Source organism: Erpetoichthys calabaricus, chromosome 2, assembly GCF_900747795.2.
Source record: "Erpetoichthys calabaricus chromosome 2, fErpCal1.3, whole genome shotgun sequence".
Classification (NCBI taxonomy): Eukaryota; Metazoa; Chordata; class Cladistia; order Polypteriformes; family Polypteridae; genus Erpetoichthys; species Erpetoichthys calabaricus.
Window position 1 is genome coordinate 258,813,804 of NC_041395.2, and position 25,603 is coordinate 258,839,406.

The 25,603-nt window shown below is 35.6% G+C and overlaps 1 protein-coding gene across 1 annotated transcript in view; it reads left to right on the top strand.

The window, feature by feature from the left end:
* The window catches only part of pcdh15b (protocadherin-related 15b), a 718,592-nt gene that overhangs the window by 602,676 nt on the left and 90,313 nt on the right, over nucleotides 1–25,603 (top strand). The window contains exons 26-28 of the mRNA XM_051923141.1: nucleotides 14,982–15,091; nucleotides 19,240–19,380; nucleotides 24,672–24,799. Coding sequence (XP_051779101.1) covers nucleotides 14,982–15,091; nucleotides 19,240–19,380; nucleotides 24,672–24,799 — 379 coding nt within the window. The remainder of the gene's footprint in view (nucleotides 1–14,981; nucleotides 15,092–19,239; nucleotides 19,381–24,671; nucleotides 24,800–25,603) is intronic.

A 25,603-nucleotide genomic window follows, 5' to 3' on the forward strand; every position in this document is an offset into this window, starting at 1 on the left:
CCTTTTTCGTATCTCTCCATCACTTGATTTTTTTTTTTCAGCTTTATTGAGTGTTCCTGCTCACGCTGAAATAGTATGCGCCTTATGGTCTATGATGTCCAAAAGAAAAACAAAAACAAAAACAGAGACATAGTTATATGGGATATTTGGAATTATTCATTTTATGACTTGTATAGTACATTTCGGAAAACATTGTGGCATGAATGCAACATTATTCATATTATTCATATTCATTCGCATAACACCGTGCGTTTTTTTTCCCCGATTTTGCCAGTCCCCACATGTTGCTGTATGGTGTTGTTTCTTTTGTACTCCAGGACATGCAGAGGCAACGATAGTACAGAGAGGTCAGTTCAGCACTATATGCAATCATCACATTCAAATGTTAACAGTTCACACACACGCAGGACCGTCCTTCCTACATTTACGACATGAGTACCTGTTGCAATGCGCACACTTCTCTGTGCTGTGGTTTCTATTACACACCTGAAAGAGAGACAATATATGTGACATTTTGAAGAAATCATTTTATGACCTGAATAGTACCAATCAGAAAATATCATTGTACTAATGCAATATTATTTGAAAACGAACAGTGTCAGATCAGGTGTGAATTTATGCCGGTGCTTTTACTTAGAGTCAGTTGGGGGGGGGGGGGGGGAGTACAGCGTGATCGTGATTCAGAGAATAAAACTGAAAAAAGCTAACTTTTACAAGTACAATAAATTTATACCCAATGTCCCATATACAGTATTTGTCTCTTTCTTTTTTTCTCCGTGCTGTGTTGACATCCTGCACCAGGAGGCGTGAGCTTATTCAGTGTGTGTAGCATTTAGTTTCTTAAGGTTAAATTGCTGCATCTCATGGCATGGATCTTCTTGGTGACTATGTTCTTCCTAGTTGTCCTGTTCACTACTTTCACTTTCCGCTGCAAACTTTTTAAAGCTTGGTAGGGCCAAGTTGAACAGGACAGAACTTGCCCTTCACGAGGTGTGCATGCACAAAGATAACCAAAGGTTTGTGAGGTTTGCTTTTAAGTATATGGAAAGTCCAAAAAAGTGATCAGTTTACCGTTTAAGATTTTGAACTTCTATCTTGCTAGACTGCCAATTTGACATGGGTACAGTAAGTTACATTTTTCCTAGTTTCGCCTACTGTCTGCTATCTTTACTAACACTTCCTCTTTTTGTGTGTAAAACATGTCAAATGTTCAAGTAAACAAAATATTTCACAATTTTAACATATCGATTCATAGTGTTTGTATTGTAACATTTACAGGGTAAAGTGAAATTCTTACTTGTATATGCTAATTAGAATGAAAATGTATATCTCATTACATTAGAAAGTAGTATTAAGAAGAAACTGGTGTAATGACTTAAGGACAAGATGTATATATGAAATATTTGATAGTTCCCTTTTTAATCCATTTGGCAACATTTTGACATAACTGAAGGTTGGAAGTGCTATGATTTACTTCCTTAATGTAAAGAATACAGTGACAGTAGTCCATTCCACTACATTTGACTACATTTTATAACTTGTCTTGTAAGCAGCCAGCATTGGACAGAACCAGTGAGCCAGCTCTGGACTGTCACAGGCCAGTGATGCATAGTGATTTACTTCATCCATTTAACTGAATTTTTGAAATTATTAAAGCAGACCTTAGTGCTGTGTGAAGATTAAAGAATATTGTTAGTGGATTAAAAAATAAATAAAATCCAAGCCTTCTGACTTCAAAGTCTACAGTATTTTGTTTTTCTGTGCGGAGTTCCCATATACTTATAGGATTTATGTTTTTATGCAATTTAAAGAGAACATTTATCACAAATTCACTGATTTACCTCTTTGAAGCAATTGATTAATGATACAGTAGGAGATATTTTATTAGGATTTGCGATTAAGAAAAGATGAATATTGTTCTACAACTGAAACATGTCATATATGAGTGATGGAGTACAATATCAGGCATACATAAATATTAATACTAGTTTGATCTGTAGGATGTAATCTTCAAAAGAACAGTGACTGAGAATCCAAAATAATTCACAAAAGTGTACAGTGTTGTGATCAGTCATTCCAAAAGCTGCTCATTAAAGGGAAATTCTCCCATTCAGTATGTACTCTATTAAATACTGCCAGAGCTTGTTTGTTAATACATGAAATCTTTTTATACCTTTTACTTCAGTTTGTACTAATTTGTGTTTTTTAAAAATCTAATTCATTTATATACTGCTAAAATATCACTTTTCACATTTTCCTTTTTTAATATATATTAATACATAAATGTTTTTGAAGTTGGACTACAATTCTTTAAAATATACAGGTCTAAATTTGATTTCTGTAATAAACCTCTGACAAAGGATGCTTTGAGAACATCAGGAACATAATATGTTCATATATATATATATATATATATATATATATATATATATATATATATATATATATATATAATGTATATACATATAATGTATATATCATTGTGGAAATGGGCTTTGCAAATTTTTATTTAGGAATAGGGCCTATTGAAAATACTGTTGATTTTATTTGCCAAATTTTCCAAATCAGTGAATGTATTTCATGCTCCGTCATTAGTATACTGCTATTAATGCAGGTATGCAGAAAGAGTGATGCGCTTTGATCCAGGAATATATTAGCAGCTCCCTTCTAAATAAATAAATCTATAAAGTCATTGCCGCTCTTTATTAGCTAACAAAACAAACTTGATGTACTGATTGGCCTTGTCTTGCTTAACAAACCTATTATGTTCACATGTTAGTGGGACTTATACCTGACAGTTTTTGTTTCTCATTTGTCACTTTAGATATTGTATATATTCTAATCTGTTAGTCAGGATTCATAAAGGCTCACATAGAGTGTTCTCCATCTATGCTATGTTTATTGATATTCTGATGCAGAAGATACTGTGATTGTCTTTTATCTGATTCTGTTCTCTCTCACTTTGCTTTGTATTATGCAACTTTGTCTAAACGTTTGATTTTTTTACAATATATTGTGAAAATTCAGTTATTGCTTAGATACCATATTTTTCTGGTTCTTGCCTGAATAATACTTGGTGGAAGTAGATAGATAGATAGATAGATAGATAGATAGATAGATAGATAGATAGATAGATAGATAGATAGATAGATAGATAGATAGATAGATAGATAGATAGATAGATAGATACTTTATTAATCCCAATGGGAAATTCACATTCTCCAGCAGCAGCATACTGATACAATAAATAATATTAAATTAAAGAATGATAATAATGCAGGTGAAAAACAGACAATAACTTTGTATAATGTTAAATGTTAACGTTTACCCCCCCGGGTGGAATTGAAGAGTCGCATAGTTTGGGGGAGGAACGATCTCCTCAATCTGTCAGTTGAGCAGGACAGTGACAGCAGTCTGTCACTGAAGCTGCTCTTCTGTCTGGAGATGATACTATTTAGTGGATGCAGTGGATTCTCCATAATTGATAGGAGCCTGCTGAGCACCCTTCGCTCTGCCACAGATGTTAAACTGTCCAGCTCCATGCCAACAATAGAGCCTGCCTTCCTTACCAGATTGTCCAGGCGTGAGGCGTCTTTCCTCTTAATGCTGCCTCCCCAGCACACCACCGCGTAAAAGAGGGCACTCGCCACAACTGTCTGATAGAACATCTGCAGCATCTTATTGCAGATGTTGAAGGACGCGAGCCTTCTAAGGAAGTATAGTCGGCTCTGTCCTTTCTTGCACAGCGCATCAGTATTGGCAGTCCAGTCTAATTTATCATCCAGCTGCACTCCCAGATATTTATAGGTCTGCACCATCTGCACACAGTCACCTTTGATGATCACGGGGTCTATGAGGGGTCTGGGCCTCCTAAAATCCACCACCAGCTCCTTGGTTTTGCTGGTGTTCAGTTGTAGGTGGTTTGAGTCGCACCATTTAACAAAGTCATTGATTAGGTCCCTATACTCCTCCTCCAGCCCATTCCTGATGCAGCCCACGATAGCAGTGTCATCAGCGAACTTTTGCACATGGCAGGACTCCGAGTTGTATTGGAAGTCCGATGTATATAGGCTGAACAGGACAGGAGAAAGTACAGTCCCTTGTGGCGCTCCTGTGTTGCTGACCACAATGTCAGACGTGCAGTTCCCAAGACGCACATACTGAGGTCTGTCTTTAAGATAGTCCATGATCCATGCCACTAGGTATGAATCTAATCCCATCTCTATCAGCTTGTCCCTTAGGAGCAGAGGTTGGATTGTGTTGAAGGCGCTAGAGAAGTCTAGAAACAAACATAATTCTAACAGCACCACTGCCTCTGTCCAAGTGAGAGAGGGATCGATGTAGCATATAGATGATGGCATCCTCCGCTCCCACCTACTCTTGATATGCAAACTGCAGAGGGTCAAGGGCGTGTTGAACCTGTGGCCTAAGGTGGTGAAGCAGCAGCCTCTCCATGGTCTTCATCACATGTGATGTCAGAGCAACAGGCCGAAAGTCATTCAGCTCACTAGGACGTGATACCTTTGGGACTGGGGTGATACAAGATGTTTTCCAAAGTCTCGGGACTCTCCTCTGTTCCAGGCTCAGGTTGAAGATGCGCTGTAGAGGACCCCCCAGCTCCGATGCACAGACCTTCAGCAGTCGTGGCGATACTCCATCTGGACCTGCTGCTTTCCTGGCACGAAGTCTCCTCAGCTCTCTGCACACCTGCGCTGCTGTAATTGTGGGTGGGGATGTCTCTCCTATGCTGGTATCAGCAGAAGGATGTGTGGAGGGTGCAGTACTCCGAGGTGAGAATGAGAGTGGGTTAGGGTGGTCAAACCTGTTGAAGAAGTTGTTCATTTGGTTTGCTCTCTTCACGTCTCTCTCGATGGTGGTACCCCGCTTTGAGCTGCAGCCAGTGATGATCTTCATCCCATCCCACACTTCCTTCATGCTGTTATTCTGCAACTTCTGCTCCAGCTTTCTCCTGTACTGCTCCTTCGCCGCCCTGAGCTGGACTCGGAGTTCCTTCTCCATGCGCTTGAGCTCATGCTGATCACCGCCTTTAAAAGCCCTTTTCTCTATTCTGGTTCAAAAGGCCCTTGATGTCACTTGTAATCCATGGCTTGTTGTTAGCATAGCAGCGTACTGTTCTTACTGGAACTACAATGTCCATACAGAAGTTGATGTAGTCAGTAGTGCAGTCAACAACTTCCTCAATGTTCTCACTATGAGATCCCTGCAGGATATCCCAGTCTGTAGTTCCAAAACATTCTCTCAGAGTATTCTCAGCCTCCGGGGTCCACTTCCTGAATGATCGTGTGGTTACAGGTAGGACTCTCACTTTTGGTTTATAGTGAGGCTGAAGCAGAACCAGGTTATGATCTGCTTTCCCAAGCGCAGGCAGCGGGGTGGCGCTGTATGCGTCTTTAACGTTTGCATACAGTAAATCAATAGTCTTATTTCCCCGGGTGTTACAGTCCACATACTGGGAGAATGCAGGTAATGTTTTGTCCAGCGTCACATGGTTAAAGTCTCCAGCGATTAGCACAAGCGCCTCTGGGTGCTGCGTTTGTAATTTAGCAACAGCAGAATGGATGATGTCACTCGCTGACTCCACGTCCGCCCGAGGAGGGATGTCCAAACTCTCTGGGCAAGTAATAGGGACGTAAACTTACGGCCAACAGTTCGATGTCCCTGCAGCAAGTGGAGATTTTGACGTTAACATGTCCAGAGTTACACCACCGTGTATTAACATAGAGAGCGAGTCCTCCTCCTTTGTGCTTCCCACAGGTACTTGCATCTCTGTCCGCTCTAACTGTGCTAAACCCGGGTAGTTCCACGTTAGCATCTGGGATGGTAATAGTTAGCCAAGTTTCACAGAAACACAACAAACTGCATTCTTTGTAGGTTCTGACATTTTTCACCAGCGCAGCCAGTTCGTCGATCTTATTTGAGATTGAGTTCACATTCCCCAGAATCACAGAAGGCACCGAAGGCTTAAAACGCCACTTTCTCGTAAGCCGCTTCATTTTTAGCTTAGTGCCCATCTCTGCTGCCACGATACCGCCTTCTTACCTCGTCGGGTAAATAGGGAACCACACCAGCACTGGCATTTGTTCTCAGCGCTCGAAGTTGAGTACTTGAATAGGCGAGTCTCGGCGTGTAAAAATCCATGCCCATGTTGTAAAAGTAAGTGTGTCCAGTGAACAAATCCACATAAAATAAAGTGATAGGAGTGATCAATAAATAAAAATAGAAAAATAAAAGTAGAAAAGTACACATACACATACAGTCATACACGGAGCTGCTGAAAAGGCTGCCACACTCTGCGGCGCCGGATGTATTAATGTATTAATTAGTAGATCATCTATCTCTTAATTCACTGAATTACAGCTGCTTGTAGTACAATGTAGAAACAAATTTTAACAGCATGCCAGACTATCACAGGGCAAACTAGCAGACATTAACACTCATCCGTACTCCTGAACATTTAGACTTACCAGAAAAAAACAAATGCTTGCTGACAATGGGAGAATAGACAAAGTCTATATAGACATTAACCATGCTAGGATTTCAGTTTGGTCTTATGGAGCTGCAGGGCAGCAACTCTAAGGACTGTGCTGCCATACCTCCCATGACCAGATCAAAGCTATGGTAAGTAAATAATAATCTGAAATGGTTTAATTAACTGGAGAGATAATTGTGTATTAAATGCACCTTTATGAGTAATAATTAGATTTAAACTATGATTATATTATAAGTGTGCATTAGTCTTTCCTGCTTCGGAAATTTAATTTATTCAGTTCATCAACCAGTTTTGTGGCAAAATTTAGGTGTGAGACAAAATAATGGGCAAAAATAAAGTAAGTGGTGGTTTCCTGTTTATTCCCTGAGGACTAATAAATCATCTACTGTGTGGTGAGAGCAAGAAGAATTCAGAATTAGGGAACACAACAATCAAAACTAAATTTCAGACCATAAGTCAGTACATCTTAAACAAGTTAGAAAATCTTAAGTTTAAAACAGAATACTTACAAGAGTCAGAGCCTGCATATTTTTATATCTGCCTTGCAGGTTGGCCAATAGAAATGACAAAAAAACTACCAGCTTTGCAGGTCAGGTGATTGGGCAGACATACAAAATGAAGACTATTTTTGTCTTATGAGGGTGAGCTGTCTGGATGGTTTGAAGAGAAACAAACAAGGTGACACATTTTGCTGAATTGCCAACTATACAAAAACAAATTGGCTGCTGCCATAACTGAGTGTTGATTGAATACATTTCCCTGCAAGGGGCTACTCCAGTCCCAGTCATCCTACTTGTGCTGCTCTTTTGTCTTCTAGACCCTAGCAAAAGAAAATTTCCTAGGGTCAGAAAAAAGGGAGCCACTTCCAAATAATATTCCATCTTCAACACAAATGGTTTAATTTTCAATCAGGGACAAAGGCTTTATTGATAAGTGAGAACAATTTGGTTTTAATTAAAAACATTTGACATACACATAATATCCATTCATGCATTATTTATGTAATATTTCAGCATGATCTGTTGTGTTTATAAAACTGCCCTCGCAATAGCTATAAATACTTCAAATCTTGTGTATACAAACATATTAATTTATGAACTTCAACCTATTAAGAGCAAAGCCAAAATTTACATTTACTTTGTGCTTTGAACAAAAAAACGTTGAGTCATTTGTCGTGGGATGTAAAGTTGCAAATACAGTTGTTTATTGGGTTATTATCTACAAAATAAAATGGTGTGATTATGAAAAAGGGGAAATTATTACCAAACATTTACTTTTGTCAGGTGCAGAGCTGAAAATTATCTAGTGCATGTGCATAATTCTAGCAACTGTGCAAAACAGAATTTTCCAAGGCTTAGTCTTTTAAAACAACCACCTCCACTGGTCATGTACAGTATTCATAAAATATCTAACAAGTCTGCATGCAGTCTATAGTTCAGTACCTGATTTATTACTTCTTAGCACCTAGTAAGCAATTTTTAATATAAAGTTTAGCTACACATTCTCTCATTGTGAATTTCCTGAGTTAGTGAGACTTGTAAAAAATAGAAGTTATCAGTTCATATATAAACTGAATTATTACTTTGAAAGCTTCAGAATAAATGTTCTCTGATGTAAGTGATTTATTTGATTTTTACCCAGTTTTATTTACTTTTACACCAAAAGGCACACAATGAACCTTTAGTGTATTTCACAGAAAGCATAGCAATAATGTAGTTTTCTCTCAACCTAGCAAGTCTTAAAAAAATCTAACTATATGGCATAATGTATCTAAAGAATTTTTTTTATCTGCCCTTAAATACATATTGTTGGTGTAAAATACTGTTTTTCATGTATTATTTGTGTAAATTTACTGTCCAAGTGGGCTGATGTGGTATTAATTATGAAAGGTTGATTGATTATTTAAAAGTAACAAATAAAAGCTATTTTTCTTTAAGTAAACCACAGTTAAAAACTTGTAAAAAAATGTGTGTAATCTGAAGTGTATTGACATTTTCAAGTGTCAGATAGTACATTCATTTTTATTTTTCTAATGTATGATAAAGTAGTAAAGTGCCTCATAAATGTCTGCACTGTAGAAAGTGTCATGTAGAATTGTGATTGATTATTTAGGTAATGGTTCTCAATGTCTAAATTAAGGATGGATGCCAGTTCTTATACAGTACACTGCTTTACTTAGTGGAAAGGATTAGATCACGGAAATGTTTAGATTCATTTTGGCACTCTGGTAGAGCAACAGGGATTCAGTTTTAGGAAGTTTAGCAAAAGGTTCAGTTTGCCAGTAATTAATCACCATCAAAATAGTCCCGCTGTTCATGTACCACAGTAGAACTGGCAGGATGTTTGCCCTTTTTTATATACAGTTTATCATTTATCTAATTTTACAGCAAGTAATGATGAGAACTGAAAGACAAAGACTCCAGCTTAGAATGAAAATGTGGTATACACGGGTCTGATAATATGATAGACATGTAGGAACTACAGGGTAAATGCAAGATATAGAAAGACTTATGGCTAATAATCAGATTTTCAATACACATTTTTATGTGTTCTTTTTTGTTTTTTGTAAAATAATAAACATTTTTTTTCTTTCCATACTAAAATATCTAGGTGGCATAGCAATTCTTTGGTAGCACTTCATTCCTGACTACAATTGCGAAACATTTTTTTAGTAAAGGCATATCATATCATTATAACAGCAAGATAACTCCTCATTGATCATAAAAAAAAAACCTTTTCCTCCACTGCCAGGTCATGTTTGAGTGGAGACAAAGCTAAGGAACACATTACGTGTTTATGGCTCATGTTGACTCAATTTTTTTGGTGTGGAAACTTGAGTCATGAACCCCACCTTATACAGAAGGATGCATGTAGTGTATAGTTGTATCTTTTGGTGCAGGCAACATTTTATTGTGTGCCATTTTCTTTTTCACTGATCTGTTCAGTTCTCCTTATTTTTCTGCAACATCCTCTCATATGAACTAAAAAATTAACTAAATCTGTTTATCTGACTTCCATTCATTAATGATTTGCTAAGGCTCTCCTTTAATCTTAGTTGCACATCCAACACTAAAATCCCAGAAAAAAATGTAAATAGTTAAAATAAAAATGTTTTCTTAATTGTTCACATACAGAAACTAACCTTCAGTTTAAGGGCCAACAACTGCATGGTGATATACTATTTACAGTGCCCATAAAAAGTATTCACCCCCTTCACATCTTATTGTTATACAACATTGAGTTACAGTGGATTTAATTTTGCTTTTTCAACACTGAAACAAAGAAAAATAATCTTTAATGTCATCCTGAATGCAGATCTCTGCAAAATGATCTGAATTAATTACAGATATAAAACAGAGAAAAGCCAAGCAAAATGACACCTTTTATTGGCTAACTAAAAAGATTACAATATGCAAGCTTTCGAGGCAATTACATCTTGCCTGAAGAAGGGGCCTGAGTTGCCTCGAAAGCTTGCATATTGTAATCTTTTTAGTTAGCCAATAAAAGGTGTCATTTTGCTTGGCTTTTCTCTACATTCATAATGGCTAACACGGTACAACACCCTAGTACTACAGATATAAAACAATAATTAATAGCATAATATGACACTCCTCAGTCATTACTGGTGTACCCAATTAGTTTTAGAAGTCAGATAACTAGTTAAATGGGAATCATCTGTCTGTAGTTAAGGGATTTCAATTAACTGTAGTATTAAATGCAACTTATTTGAAAGGCCCAACTTGTGGTGAGCCAGTAAGGAGCTTAAGCTACACAAAGAAGACAAAAAGACAACTCCCAGCAACTCTGTGAACAGGCAAAAAAAACACAAGTCAAGGGATAGATAAGTAGAAAATGTCTAAGTCACTGAATATTCCTTGGAGACTCCAGTTACATCACTTATTAAGAAATGGAAAGAGTATGGTAAAGCATTAAATCTGCCTAGAGCAGGCTGTTTACAAAACAAGTGAGTGATTGAACAAGAATAAGAATAACGGTGGGAACCAAGAGACCTTTGATTATTCTTAAGAGTTACAAGCTACAGGAGTGAGACTGGATGGCAAAGAGAAAGCCATTGGTAAAAAATTCATATAATATATAAGCTTGAGTTTTCCAGGAGGTATGTGGAAGACTCCAAACTGTATGTGGAAGAAGACTCTATGTTTTGATAAAACTACAGTTGAGCTTTTGGCCTTCAGACTAAATGCCTTGTTGGGCGCAAGCCATGCACTGGGCATATTTTGAAAAACATGATGTTGAAGCATGGTGGTGGCTGTGACATGCTGTGAGGGTGCTTCCTTGCAGAAGACCCTGGAAGGCTTGAGAAGCTAGAGGGTAAAATTAATTTGCAAAACACAGGGAAACCTGATACAATCTGCAAGAAGATGACTTGGGGGATGATTTGTTTTCCAGCAAGGCAATGACTTCAAGCATAAAGCCAAAGCTACAGAGAAATGGCGTAGAAACAACAATGTTAATGTCCTAAAGTGGCCAAGTCAAAATCTAGATCTCAATCTAATTGAAAATGTTGGGTGTGACTTGAAAAGGACATTTCCCTTACAATGCCCACGCACCGTGGCAGAGCTTGAGCAGTTTTGCAGAGAGAAAGGGGAAAATTTCAGTGTCCAGATATACAAAAATGATAGAGACCTGTGCTCTCAGACTTAACGCTGTCATGGCTGCCAAAGGTGCATCGACCAAATATTGACTTGAAGGGGATAAAGATTTATGCAGTCAGTTATGCTTTGTTTTAGATTTTTAATGAATTTGGAGTACTTTACAGAGATCTACTTTCAATTTGACATTAAAAACTTTTCTGTTATTTAATGTGAAAAAAATCCAAATTAAATTCAATTATGATCGAATGTTATACAGCAGGTGTAAGTGATGTCAGTCCTGGAAGGCCACAGTGGCTGCAGATTTTTGTTCCAGTTGAGTTGCTAAATTAGAAACCAATCCTTGCAAACAACACATCTCATTTCATTTCATGGCTTGTTAGTGTTTGATCTTTGCCATGTTAGATCTTTCTTATATCATAGATTTTTTTCCATTCCATGGATATCATCCAAATGGTTTTTAGCCTGAAGCGGATTAGTAATTCTCTGTCCTTCATTTTTTGTCTGTTCAGTTTCCTTCTAAACATTTTATTAAACTAGATAGTTCACACTGAAAATGCACATATGCAAATGAAAACACATTAGATAGAGAACTGCTGCTTCCCTTGGCATTTGCATCTTATTGCTTAAGACTAAAATAAGCAATTAAGGGTGGAAAATCTTAACACGTGAGACAACCAACATGAAGCAGTGAAATGTTGCTTCAGCAATAAGTGCTGCATCAGCAATAATTGACTTCTCATTAAGAAAATGGGTTGGAACAAAAGCCTGCAGCCACTGTGGCCCTCCAAGAATGACGTCACTCATCCCATTATATGACAATAAATTGCAAAAACTTCCGAGGAGGCAAATACTTTTTATAAGCACTGTATTTTGTGGCTACTTTCCCTTAAATGTTGGCTTCTAATGTCCAGGTCTATAGACTTATGTTAATACATTCTTTCTGTTCTGTTATGCCCTGCGAATGCTTATTTGTTATGCATGGGAGGTACTGAGTCATTGTCCTCAGAGCCTTTTAAGTATATTGTCATTACTAAATTGGTTCCTGGACTGTGGGTTGAAAGTATTGTCTATAAGGACTGCAAAGTGATATACCCTTTTTGATACTGATAATTATAAATGGGCATGCCAGGCTAATAAACTCGTCATGTTATGCCTCCAGTCTTCCTACTCATATATAGCTAAGTTTGTTGTAATTCAGTTTTAAAAAAATTAATCTCTCTAAAGTGCTGTACACATAGCTTTCAATAGAAACTTAATGCATGCGAAAACTTGACTGCTATAAGTTCCAGTATAGCTTTAGTGTAGGGCATGTAAGAAAGTAAAATACAGTAAATAAAATATATTTGTTTTAAACAAGCTGTACCAAATGTGCTCTTGATATGTATTCTGTGTTCCAAGTCATCAGTCTATCTTTATTTTTATTTTATTTATTTATTTTCACTTTTAGCATTGCCAAAAAAAAAAATAAACCTGATTTGCATAATCTCATGGTCTTTGCTTGCATCTTACAGGAAAAAAAAAAAAAAACAATATGTTCCAGGCAGTATTTACAAATACTTAATAATGGTTTCTGCCTTCTAATCCCTTTATGTTGTCAATGGTCTTGAAAATGTTAGACTAGACGTTAAAGTTACTAACTTATTGCTGTGCACATTTTGTTAAATGTAAGTTTAAAGTATCCTTCTACTGTTATGAAGAAAAGCATTTTGCAAGCAATTAAACTTTTCAATATTTTAATAAAATGTTTCCATGTTTTCACAAATGTATTTTTTAATGTGCAATGCAGAGTTTATTTGAACCAAAGGACTCCCTAAATAATGGATAAATCAAAATAATGTATGGCCAGGTAATTGATTAATAGCACAGTTGTTAGTTGCAGCCCTAACATAAACCCTACAGATAACCATAATTTGACACTTTGTAATCTTGTGCAACATCGTGTGTTTATAATTTATTTTTTCCAGTTTTCCGATACTGTGTGCTTCGATGTATTGCTCGAATCATTAGTCCTTTCATCTTTCCATGTAATCCAATTTAAGACCTTCAGGTTGCTTGATCTTGAGTCAGTAGCACTTTGTGTAAAGAACAATCCAGCTCTGGCCAAGCAGATTTCAAAACACACTCACTTTAATCAGTTCAGATTCATTATTTAACTTAATATGCATGGCTTTTGCACATGGAAACATGGAGTAGCAGAAGAAAAACTAATGCAAACACAAATGCAGAAGAATGTGTAATGCAGAGTGTATTTGAACCAAGGACACCAAAATTGTGTGTCATCAGGACAGATTATCATTTTTTCATTGATTATTTTCATTCATTACATTAACTTTAAGTTCTGATTATTAAATAAGATGTTTGATATTGTTTAAATTCTATGTTTTTCAAAATTACATTTTAGAATTACATTTCTAACTTGCTAATGTCGTCATAGATAATGTTTTAGAGGAAGGCAACTGTAATGAGACCTACAAAAGATGACAAAGGGACAGACAGTTTCTCTTCACATCGTTATTCTGTCCTTGACAAAGTGATATGTATGAGGGAGGACCCAAAAATAAAGAGAATTTACAAAAAAAAAAAATGTATATTTCTCAGAACATTTCAAAAATTGAATCACCCTCAAAATACTCTACCTAAGACGTAATACAATTGTCTCACTGCTTTTTCCATTGTTCGAAACTGAAACTCTTGCAAAGTGATAGCCTTCAGTGCCTCAGGTGTTTGCTTATTGACTTCCTCTACATCTTGAAAATACTTTCTTTGAAGATCCCTCTTCATTCTTGTAAATAAGTAAAAATCACAGGCTGTAGAGTCTGGGGAGTAAAGGGGATGGGAAACCATTGTCATCCCGTTTTTCGTGAGAAACTGCCGCATACTCAGTGCTGTGTGAGCGGGAGCATTGTCGTGATGCAGAATCCACTTGCCTGATCACCACAGTTTGGGTCGTTTTTCTCCACACTGCATCACACAATCGTTTGAGCACTTTAAGGATACCACTTGGCCAAATGATGCAGAGCGCAGTCTAGTACACACACATAGCGGCAAATGTCAGAAGTAATGCACAACCCCCCAGCCTTCAAAAAAAATCTTATTTTTGGGTCCCCCCCTCGTATGTACTGCTAATGCAACCTTTTGGTTTTAGGAGGTCATCCACAGAAGACAGTTTTAGGAAAATAGGTCCCCTGCAACTCTGTATAGGGGTTATATTGTTTTGTCAATGTGATGTTATACAGTTGTGACTTTATTACATTGGAGCATTTTTTTCTTCAGTATGTAGAGGTAACTTTAAAGTAGATTTGAGACCAAAATGTTTTGTAATAAACAGATGGGAACAAACAGGCTGGTTAAAGGGCCTTGGAAATTTACTGAAAACATTAGACTAAGTTTAAAATAATTCATCAAGAACCATGACATAACCACTGTTTAGCAGACAAAATTTAAAATTGGGCAGAAGCAAAAGGGGTCTTTCTAGGAAATACTCTGGCATTCATTAAGCTATCATTTTTAATTTTATCCCATGTATACTGAGCCCAACAAATGTTCTCTGTTGCAAAATCCTGCTATATGTAAAAGCAATCACCACTTTACGCAGGTGAATGACCAGGAAAAGTAATACTTTTTAAACCACTTTGTGAATAAGAATTAAGCTCCATTGAAGTTTTGCTAATTTATTTTTCAGACTTGATTTAATGACTATTTATACATTTTTTTTCAATCAAAACCACCTGAGAGGAAAGCCCAGCCAATGAGCAAAAAATCATTTCTAATCTTAAATACAAATCTTACCTTTGAAAAATTCATAATAGGTTTTTATATTAATGCAGATTTTTTCTCTCTTTTCATATACACAGACCCCCACCTGTGAGTGAAAATGCTCCCCTTGGCACCAGAGTTGGTTCTATACTTGCAGCTGCTATCAATCAAACTATTGTGTATTCCATTGTGGATGGAAATGAAGGAGGTAAGTGAATTTTCCATACTTAAATTTATGCATTGACATTTTGCTAAAATCAAATTGTGGTGATAATCTTTTTCTCTTATTGAAGATTTTTAAGTGAAATAAAATTAAGGAACATGTTTTTAACTCTGGACAGTGTTAAGAAATGTTATATTAATATCTCAGTGCTTAAAGGCATTACAGATTAGAGAAAGTTTTTAATTCTGGAGCTCAAGGAAGGGCACAACCGGTACCTCTGATCTGTAAATCACAGCATTATTTTGTTGTCACATTCTTTACATGTCATTAATCAAATTAAATGATTAAACAGTCTAGGATACTTAAAACAGCAATCACAAATTTATGTTGTGCATTTTGTTTGTAAACAGAAAATTTGTATTTGATCTTTAAAATTTTTTGCTGATGTAAAAACTAGTTATATTAATTATTCCTGTAAAACTAAAAAAATATATTTTGAATACAGTAGCTCTTTCATAATTACCAACTCCTTGCAATGGGTTATATTAATAAATACGTTCATAGAAAATTGTACTGTACTATATACATATGAAAAAATAACTACTACTAAATATTCAATGTACTTTGTAAATATATACACTGCCAGGGAGCATCCGTCCTGGGTATGACATTAATCTGCACCCAGCCCTGTAGGTAGGCCCTCCAACCTGCAGGGAAATACTTGGGGGTTGGTGGCAGAATTGGCACTCCAGCCACCATAAAAAACCTCACACTGGTTCCATTCCATCTGAACTAGTGTGGTGCTGAGGTGTCACCCGTTGCATGGCTACACTCGGGTCCTAACCTGGGGTCCTGAGTTGGTTTGTCATGTGGTGGGTGCGGCAATGTGCTGTATCAGTGTGTGCTCCTAAACTCCTCCTCCTCCTCCTCCTCCTCCTCCTCCAGGGAGCATGTCTGCCAAAGGTTCCAAAGTGGTTCTTCAGAGTGATGTCATAGGGAAGCCATTTTTTGGTTCCTGGAAAATCCATCCATATGAAGTTTACAAAAAGATAACTTTGTTTTTATTTTTAAACTGACAACAGGCTTCTTTTGATTTTGAATAAAATACAGCAGATTTGTGAAACAGCAGTGAGTTCATAACTTTAACGGGACTCAATAACACAGGCTAAGTTCTGATTTTTCTGATCTGTTACAATCCTGCTAGATAACCTACTATACATTAAATATTTGTGGTTTGCCCACATATTAGGAACTGTTTCAAAGCGTAAGGAACCAAATTTATATGCAAAGAACCTTCCGCAGAATTAAATGGTTCTTTGTCACACAATGGACGTATGAAGAACCATACAACCCACTAAGCTGTTCTTTTAGAATTATTATTTTTAAGATTGGTTAATACTATTTATATTGCAAAATAAGCACACACAAGAGGGAAATCAATAATTGAAGAATGCAAAGCAACAAATGGAAAAATATCAAGAAAACCCTGGCAGCTGTACTGAGTCAAGCTATACAGGTTTTGGGCTTGGATAAGGTATAACAGATCATCTTCTTCTTCCTCTTCATCTTTTCCCACTTCTATGTGGGGTCGATGTGCTTCATCAACCTCCTCCGAATAATTTGGTCCTGCTCTTTATCGCCAGTCAAACCCTTCTACTTCAGATCTTCTTTGTATTTTAACCTGTACAACAACAAAACTAACTAATAAAGAAGCAAATGGAGAGGGATGATCAAGGAGATAACATAAAGTATAAAAAAGGGAAGAAAATAAACACGAAGCTACCCCTATGTGGACTTAAGTGTCTAGGCTGTAGTTCTAAACCACAGATGTGTTGGGACAGCCATTTGCTCACTGTTAAAGTGAAGTGCCCCAGGATTCAAACACTCCCACTCACTTTCCATTTACTTCCACTTTATATCTTTATGTCTGTCTCCAACTAACTCCTAACTCATCTCTATAGATAGATAGATAGATAGATAGATAGATAGATAGATAGATAGATAGATAGATAGATAGATAGATACTTTATTAATCCCAGGGGGAAATTCACAATCTTTAATCCAAGCTGATGTTGGTATTGGTATGTGAGAGAGGAATAGCTTTAAACCACACCTTGGACATATTTCTGTGACAATTAATCTTGAGACTCTTGAGGTCTTCCTCCCATGGCTCTCTCTAGCAGTCCCAGGTACCCCAGTACTCTAAATCTCTTATTTCAAATTAAAGGGCTACGTGTCTTTGATAGCTCTCAAGCTCAGCTCTTACCAACTGAACAACCTTTTACTCTCACCGACTCTGTTTTACTCCCACATCTTGGTAACTATACACTATATATAAATACATTATATATACTGTATAATATATATATATGTATGGAGTTAAGTGACTTGCTGATGGTCACACAATGAGTCAAAGGATAAGCACTAAACTGGATTTCTTTGTGTTTTAAAGGATAAGTTCAGTATTTTTCAAGTTAACGTTAATTTGCCACATGAAATTGCATTCTAAAGTGAATGTTTGTATATATTTAAAAAAATATCTAACCTGCTCTTGCCTTTTATAATAGAGTTAAAGGGTACTGAGGATTAAACATGAAAACAAAAGCTTTTAAACCTACCAAATATGTCCACCTTGAAGCAGCAAAGGTTTTGACTTAAGAAAACGTGCCTTGAATGTTTCTGAGGCATGCTGATGACAACAAAAGTAAAACTGGAAATAAAAAATGTTATCACAGTTTTTTAGCACTACATTTACTGTTTGCTTATCTGCTCATATTTGGCAACAGGGGTTGGTTTTTGAGTCCCATTCCATTTTTGCCAAATTTCTAAAGCTTCCAAAGCTTTCTATCTCTGAAATAGTTATGTTCTGCCATGCCTTTTAGCAACAGACAGATGTGAATTCAGATCATATGACTACTTTTTCTGTAACGGCACCTACTTTTTATCTATTACATTATTATTGTTATTTTGCATAGCATGCAGTAGGAGAAAAGTGCACATAAGAGTTTCATTGTACTGTGTATACATAACAATAAATCTGAACTGAATTGATTACACTGAACTGCATTGTTTGTAGTAGCTTTAGATTTTTGAAAGAGCTAAACCACCCACATGTCAATACTGAGTTCAAAGGGCCAATCAGCCCTTACCATTATGCACTTTCCATGGCGTATCGTGTGTATAAAAAAATACTGACAAAGTGAAAAAGGCAGAGAGTGCGATAGAGTCTAACCAAGATATATTTAATAGAAACACTACAAACTAATTATCAAAATGTATAGGGTTGCTTTTGCTGAGGATATAGTAATAGCTGAGGATGAGTTTTTAAATGAGTAAACTCACACTCACTGATGGCAGTCAATCCATAAATATACGGGTAAAACATGCAGCAACATCTCTACTAAACTTGTTAAATTTCATTGTGATTAAAACTAAATGTATGCCTATAACATCAGTTGTGGCCACTGGATTGCATGCTACATGCGTAATCTTTCTACTGCTAGACTACTAAGCATGCATAGCATCCATATAGTAAAAGATTGAGAGCATTCATAAGTGACCTTTTTCTTTAAGTATTGACTAGTTGTCTTCAGATCAAAGACAGCAATTCACATTTGGGTATTAATATTGAATCATGTCAATAACAATGCTCGGAAACAACTTTACAAGATAAAAAAATATATGCTGGAGAAAACTGCCCCCCTGGGGCTGAAGCACACAGCCTGCCTCCTTTTAATATAGTTTAATATGTTTTTCTTTTTTTTCTTCTTAAAATTACATGGATACGATGTACGCAAATTCAGGGTACAGATCAATACTGCTTAATACATATGACTTGAAAAATAGATATATTTAGCAAGTTTTAATGCTTTTGTTTGCATGATGAGACCCCAACATGCTTTACCTCCATTATTAAAATGCAAGAGCAGGCTGTGTTTTATTTAAAATGTATAATAAACGCATCACTTTAAAACACAGTTTCATATGGCAAATTAATATAACATGATTATAAAATAATAACTCTGACTTGAAGAATGCCAAACTTATTCTTCAAACATTGATGTCTTAACCATTAGTTAGACATCCTAGGATACACTTTTAATGAAATGTGAAACAACCTAAAATGAAATAATTCTAGTTTACAAAAGAAGTACAAATATTTTTTGGTTTATGTAATATCTTTTTCTCCACAGATGAATTTAGCATTGACAATAAGACAGGAGACATTTATACTAAAAAATTTTTGGACTATGAAACAATCACAAGCTATGTGCTTCGGGTTCAAGCAGATTCGATACAAGTAGTCCGGTCAAACCTACGAGTGCCATCAAAAAGTAAGTAAAAAATAAATACTGGTTTTATTCTAGATGTGTTGTATACCTCAGATATTCTAAGGGGATATGTATTTTGGTCATACATTACAGGGTCGGCTATAACTCTTAACTGTAGAATGCTAAGTCACTGTTATTTGAAATGCACTCTCTGAAAGAACAGTTATTTTATCTTGCATCCTTTACTAATAGCATAAACCTTTAAAAAGGCAGTAATATGGCAAAACCCTTGAAGAACAGTAAAACATAATGTTTTCATCTTCTTAAAAATGGTGGTCAAGAAGAGGAATGCAGCACATCTTCAGAGAAATAAGTTCATGGGCAATATTCTTAACGATCTCTCTTAGGTCTTCAGCTCTTTTGAGGTGACATGGTTTGGCTGTTTAAAGGAATTACAACAAGGCAGCACTCGATGTTAAACCATTGTGATATTCAGCCAGTCAGTAAGCAGGAGTTTGTAGTCTTTATTGCCTTATTGATAATATTCTCAAACTTTCTTAATCTAAACTAGAAACTAGAACCTGGGACACTGGATCCATGAGACAACAGTAGTACTCATTGTACCACAGTGCCATGTTGTTGACATAAATTAGTCCAATAAATGATTTTGTCCCACTAAACGCCATTGCTGAAACTGCTTTTCTCTGTGGGAGAGCATTGTTTCTGTAACTGAAAACCTGGCCAAAAATACATATAATATTTGGCTACAGAAACCTGACATGACCTGCCCTTCAGCTGTATCTTGTTTTGTAGAGTCTGTGGAAGTTTAATTTGGGAAAAACCTTGTTATATTATATAAAAGTGCTTCTTATGTAATTTCAGAGTTAAATAATGTGTTTTCCTAGTGTAAGATAAATACTAATGTATGCGAGTATAAATGCAATCTAGATCAAGGTTCATTTATTTGTGAGCCAGCCGTTATACATTCTGACGTGAGTTCATTTGCATGTAAAAATGTATGTTTTGTATTTTTGGAATTTTTTCTTTTTTATGCTTGCATGATTAATATTAAGATAATAATATTAAATGATAAAATTTTCACTCAATAAATTTCTCACTTAATATGTATTTTTTTATTTATGGTAAATTACTGAGCTATAATCAGTAGGAATAATACATGTACAGTACAGGTATTATAAAACTATATCACATGCTTTGTAAAAATTGTTTAACAGTAGTTGTGAAACAGCCTAAATCATTCTTTATATTTGTTTCAATTTAAAAAAGAACGATTTGCTCTGGCCTTCAATGTGACAAAATTTTAATGACTGTATGAAAGAGGTAGGATTGGTCATGGTAGATGTACTCTTTTGGTAATAAACATTATTAAACGATTAATTGTTGCAAACAGGTTTAAATAGATTTTGCTTATTTAATTCATGTGTGGGTGGAATGCTTGTTGCCTGGAGAGGCTTTTGATCCACACAACTCTAAACTAGTTTAGGTATGTTGGTGAATAACCTGTGAGTACAATGTTATGAATTTATTACTTTTAAACTTGTTCAAGATCTGAACCCTAAATTAAAGTATATTAATAATTTTTGATCAAGGCAAGCCCATTTATAATATTTCTTCCAGGACAGTGGTTAATTACATGCCTGCTTAGTATATTTTTTTTAATTGTACTTGCTTACTTGTCATTCATTGATTAGTAGAGCATCGACAAAAAGTTTCAATTGAATAAAGAAGGCACATTTAATTTGGACAAACCACTAAAGTAAATTTGTAGCTTAAGCGTAGCAAAACAGTATTGATTTACAAATGTTCCCTTGAAGGTAGTTGTTTTCTAAACAATTATGTTTGATTTGCAATAAGTTTAGAGTAATCCCTGTGGTTGTTAAGTAATATTTTAGTGCAGAAGTAAAGAGACAAGATGTCAGGAGACAATGAACAATAATTGAATATATGTTTTAAACTTTAATATAGAATCCAGACATCCTTGCTGTATATTAACAATAATGCAACAGAAATGTAATTTATTATTATTTGTGCACAAAATTCAAATATAGAGTGTCATAGTCTTTAATTATAAAATCCATTTGTTCTTCATTTAATTAATTTGTTTTGTGTATACTTATTGCACCACTAGTAGTAAGTGTGTCAGGCCTGGTGAGCACATTCTAGACAATGACATAGTAATTATTCCATACAAATACCACAGAGATAGTATCCAGTGTAACAAGTTGAATTTTAATTAGTTTTTCACTTAAATTGCAGGAAAATATTTATTCCCCATTTCAGCTGGTTTAAGATGCTTATGAATTCATTTTAAAATACTTTAAATAATGTCTAATGGTGAATGAAGTTTATATCCCTTCATTTCCTGGAAAAGTGAAAAAATATTACTTAAATAAAATTATAATTTGCAATTTAAAATCATAAATGCTCAATAAATTTTCATACTCCAAGGACATTTTTTTAAATAGTAGTGTCAAGTCTACACACATCTGGACTCAACATATGCAACTGTTTTAGATGACTTCCTAGTATTTGTCAAGATGAATAATTACCTTATGATTCATTAGCATGCAACACTGATGCTTCTGTGTTGTAATGTGTATAACTGTGGAAATATACAGTAAAAAGATCAATGCTTTAAATCAGCAGTTTATAAAACAGGTGACATGGACTACAAGTTATTGGACTTATTTTGAAATGCAGTTGCCTTAACAATTGTAATGCTAGCTTAAAATTAAATAGAGATCTTGGTTATCAGTTTTGCCAAGTCCTCATATATTGGTTGAGCAGAATAGTGTTTTCTTTAATTATTTTCTGGTTAGTGACCAGGGGTGAGATGACTCAGAGGAAGGGCATCACCATCGAGTGCAGGCAGTCCAATCCTGAATAAAAGTCCAAATGTATTGAAAAAGATGATTTATCTACCTTATCATTAGTTTTTATCCTTTCCTGAAAATGCTTTACAATTTCATATTAGAATTTCTTATTTGTTACTCATTTTCTTCTAAGCTGTTTCTCTGTGGAATGTAGGTGATTTTTGTGCAATTTAGTTTAATTTAAAACGATAAAATATAATCTAACTTTTTTCAGACTTTTTTCCTTTTTAATTTTAACTATTTCTTACTTTGCTTCTTTGTCCAAATTGTAATTATTAAGTTTGCTTTTTTGTATGTGGTAATTATGGATGTCTCCACAAACTATTGGCTTAATTTTGTTGAGAAAACTTTGTTTGTTTTGGGCATGACACATTTCTTGACATGTCAAAGGACTTGGACTTGAAGTGTCTGACCTTGTCACTGCCATGCCTGTAGTGACTAACAGGAACAGAGGAGAGAGACAGAGAGGTCTTATTTGTTATTATTGTTTTCCTCATTTTATTGCAGTTTTATTTGTGTTAAGTCCCAGCACAGACAAATGTGAAATTTGTAATAATCTGTTCTTTTTTTTCTTGGAAAATGTTTTTCAAAATACCAAAGCAGTGTGATTTTGACCACTCACTATTTTTTATGTACATCAAAATCCTCAATCGTGACCTTAAATGAAATGTTTTTCTCCTTATGGGCAATATTTCTTAAGGAAACCCACTTAAATGGTAAAGATCAGTCCAGGTTGAAAGGACACTTGGTTGATCAACCTTTTCACTCTACTGCAGAGGTTTGGGAATTTTATATCACAAAGCAATTGCATTCATAATCTCTGACAACGCTGAAGGGTGGTATATTTTGGTTGTGGGGAATCTGTGTAAACCTAAATTAACTCTGGCTAGTATATGCAGTATGCACATACTGTATATATAAACCATTCCTTTTTTAAAAGACTTAATTGTAACTTTAGATCTCAGCTGTATTATTGGAAGTCAAGGAAACCACACCTGCCAACCTGTGAAAATAAAATCCCAGGTAGTTCACAATTCTTTTAAGATATGGTACCAGTACAGGGGCCCTGTGTATGATAATCATATATTCCAAACTTCTTTAACCTCTCCAGACATTTAAAGATCTGTATATAAAAATGTGTATGCATTAATATGAACTTTTACATATTACATATAATCTTCCATCAATTTAGTATTTTTTCTGTGTGAAAGCTAGAAATTTTATCAAAAGTTTCACCAGGGGTGCTGTTGACTAGTATTTTCATTTTCCTCACCTCCAATATCAACCAATCATATCTCAAAAATAATAATAGTGGACATTAATTGTTAGGATTGATTTATGTCAGTCAATTTGAAATTGCTTTTTTTAATTCTGTGTTCAGCTAAATCTGTATTTTTATGTGAATACTTTATGTATTTTGTAAAATTTGCAATTTGTATTTTAACTTCAAACTTATTATTTTGCTGTCAGCCTGCACTTAGTGAAGAATGGTTTACAAAAATCATTTAAAGAGAATTGAACTGATGAAGATAAAAGCAGTATTTCTAGATTCTACCAGTAGTACTAGGTTGTTGTACCGTGTTAGCCATTATGAATGTAGAGAAAAGCCAAGCAAAATGACACCTTTTATTGGCTAACTAAAAAGATTACAATATGCAAGCATTTCAGGCAACTCAGGCCCCTTCTTCAGGCAAGATGTAATCTTGAATCTTGGGCCTGAGTTGCCTTGAAAGCTTGCATATTGTAATCTTTTTAGTTAGCCAATAAAAGGTGTCATTTTGCTTGGCTTTTCTCTAGATTCTACCAACAAATTTCAAGAAATTTACCACTAGAAATAAAAAGGGGGGGGGGGGGGGGGGGGGGGGTTGGGTGTTGGAAATTAGACTTTTCAATTACAATTTCATATAAAGAATGGAATTCAACCATCCATAGAACACATTCTTCTTCAGCCTGTGCAAAATATGCTGTAATTCAAACTAAAATTGTGCACAACTCACCTATATCTTGTTTAAAACTATCTAAAATATATTCTGTAAATGGTCCAAAGTGGGTGCAGCCCTTATGTCTTGAAACCCTCTTCTCACTAAATTGTATATTTTGGGAGGGGAAAAAATAAAAACATCCATGTAGTGAACCTTTGGCATCATTTGGCCTGATTCAGGTGTCAGAGTAGTAGACCAGACAATGCAACATAGAAATTGGTATATAATGTGGACAAACATTTTATATTATTTGAACATTTTGTTTGCAATCTCAGCCACAGACATCCAATATTATTTTCTTTTTATGTTAAGCATAGCCTATCAAGTGTAAAATGAATCAAAGATAGAAATTGTAATTTTTAGCTCCATGAAAGAACTTAAAAAACAGAATATTGAGGTTAAATAAGGATTTAAGCCATCTTAACTGCTAATTCATGCCCAGATACTGTGTTTTATTGATTTTTTTCTTCTTTTTTAGCAAATACAGCAAAAGTATTTATTGAAGTTCAAGATGAAAATGATCACCCTCCGGTGTTTACTAAAAACCTTTATTTGGGTGGAGTAGCTGAGGATGCCAAGACATTTACTAGTATAATGCAAGTAAAGGTAAGGCCTTATGACGGAGTATACTTAAACAGCACAGTACTTTAACACAATGTTAAATAATATATGTATGTTTAACAATCAAGAATTCCTATCCTACGCTTTTAAGTCAGTTCTGTCAATGTTTTGGAAAACTATCACGTATTTTGTTTTTTATTAATCAGTTTAATGATGATTCCAGGCTTCCTTTATTTACACCAAGGTGTCAAGGCAGCCTAGCAACCTCAAGCAGGCTTGAGGCTGAACTGAGATAGTTCTGAAATGCATGAGTATTTATAATTCTTGGACATTCTATGGCACCCGGGTTAGTCAATATACAGTATATCTGTTAGTTAAGGATGCATCCTTTGTTACATCAGTCTGTGACATGTGAGCCGCTGCCTTGCACCCAAAAGACGAGGCTGAGTCTAAAGATTTCAGAAAAAACAGCTTTATTCAACTTGAAACAGGAACACCAAGGTTATTTATTGCAGTGGGAGCTACCACTCTGCTACAAACAGACACAGGAAATGGGCAGGCCTATGGCCCAGTCAGTGGCCAAGTTATAGTATTGCCTATCGGGGCAACAGACGCATTGCCCAAGGAGGCAGTTAGCTTGCCGTTGCATCGGTGGCATTGCAAACCTGCAAGGTGCTTCGAACCTGCTGGACACTGTGAACCTGTGGTTGCCTTGGAAGTGGACAAGCAGGCCTCGACAGACGTGTCAATCTCGTTTCAGGGTGTTGCCCCATTGTGGAGGGTCGCAAAAGAGTTCTGACAATATCTGTTATATAAGGATGCTCCCTTTGTTACATCAGTCTGTCATCA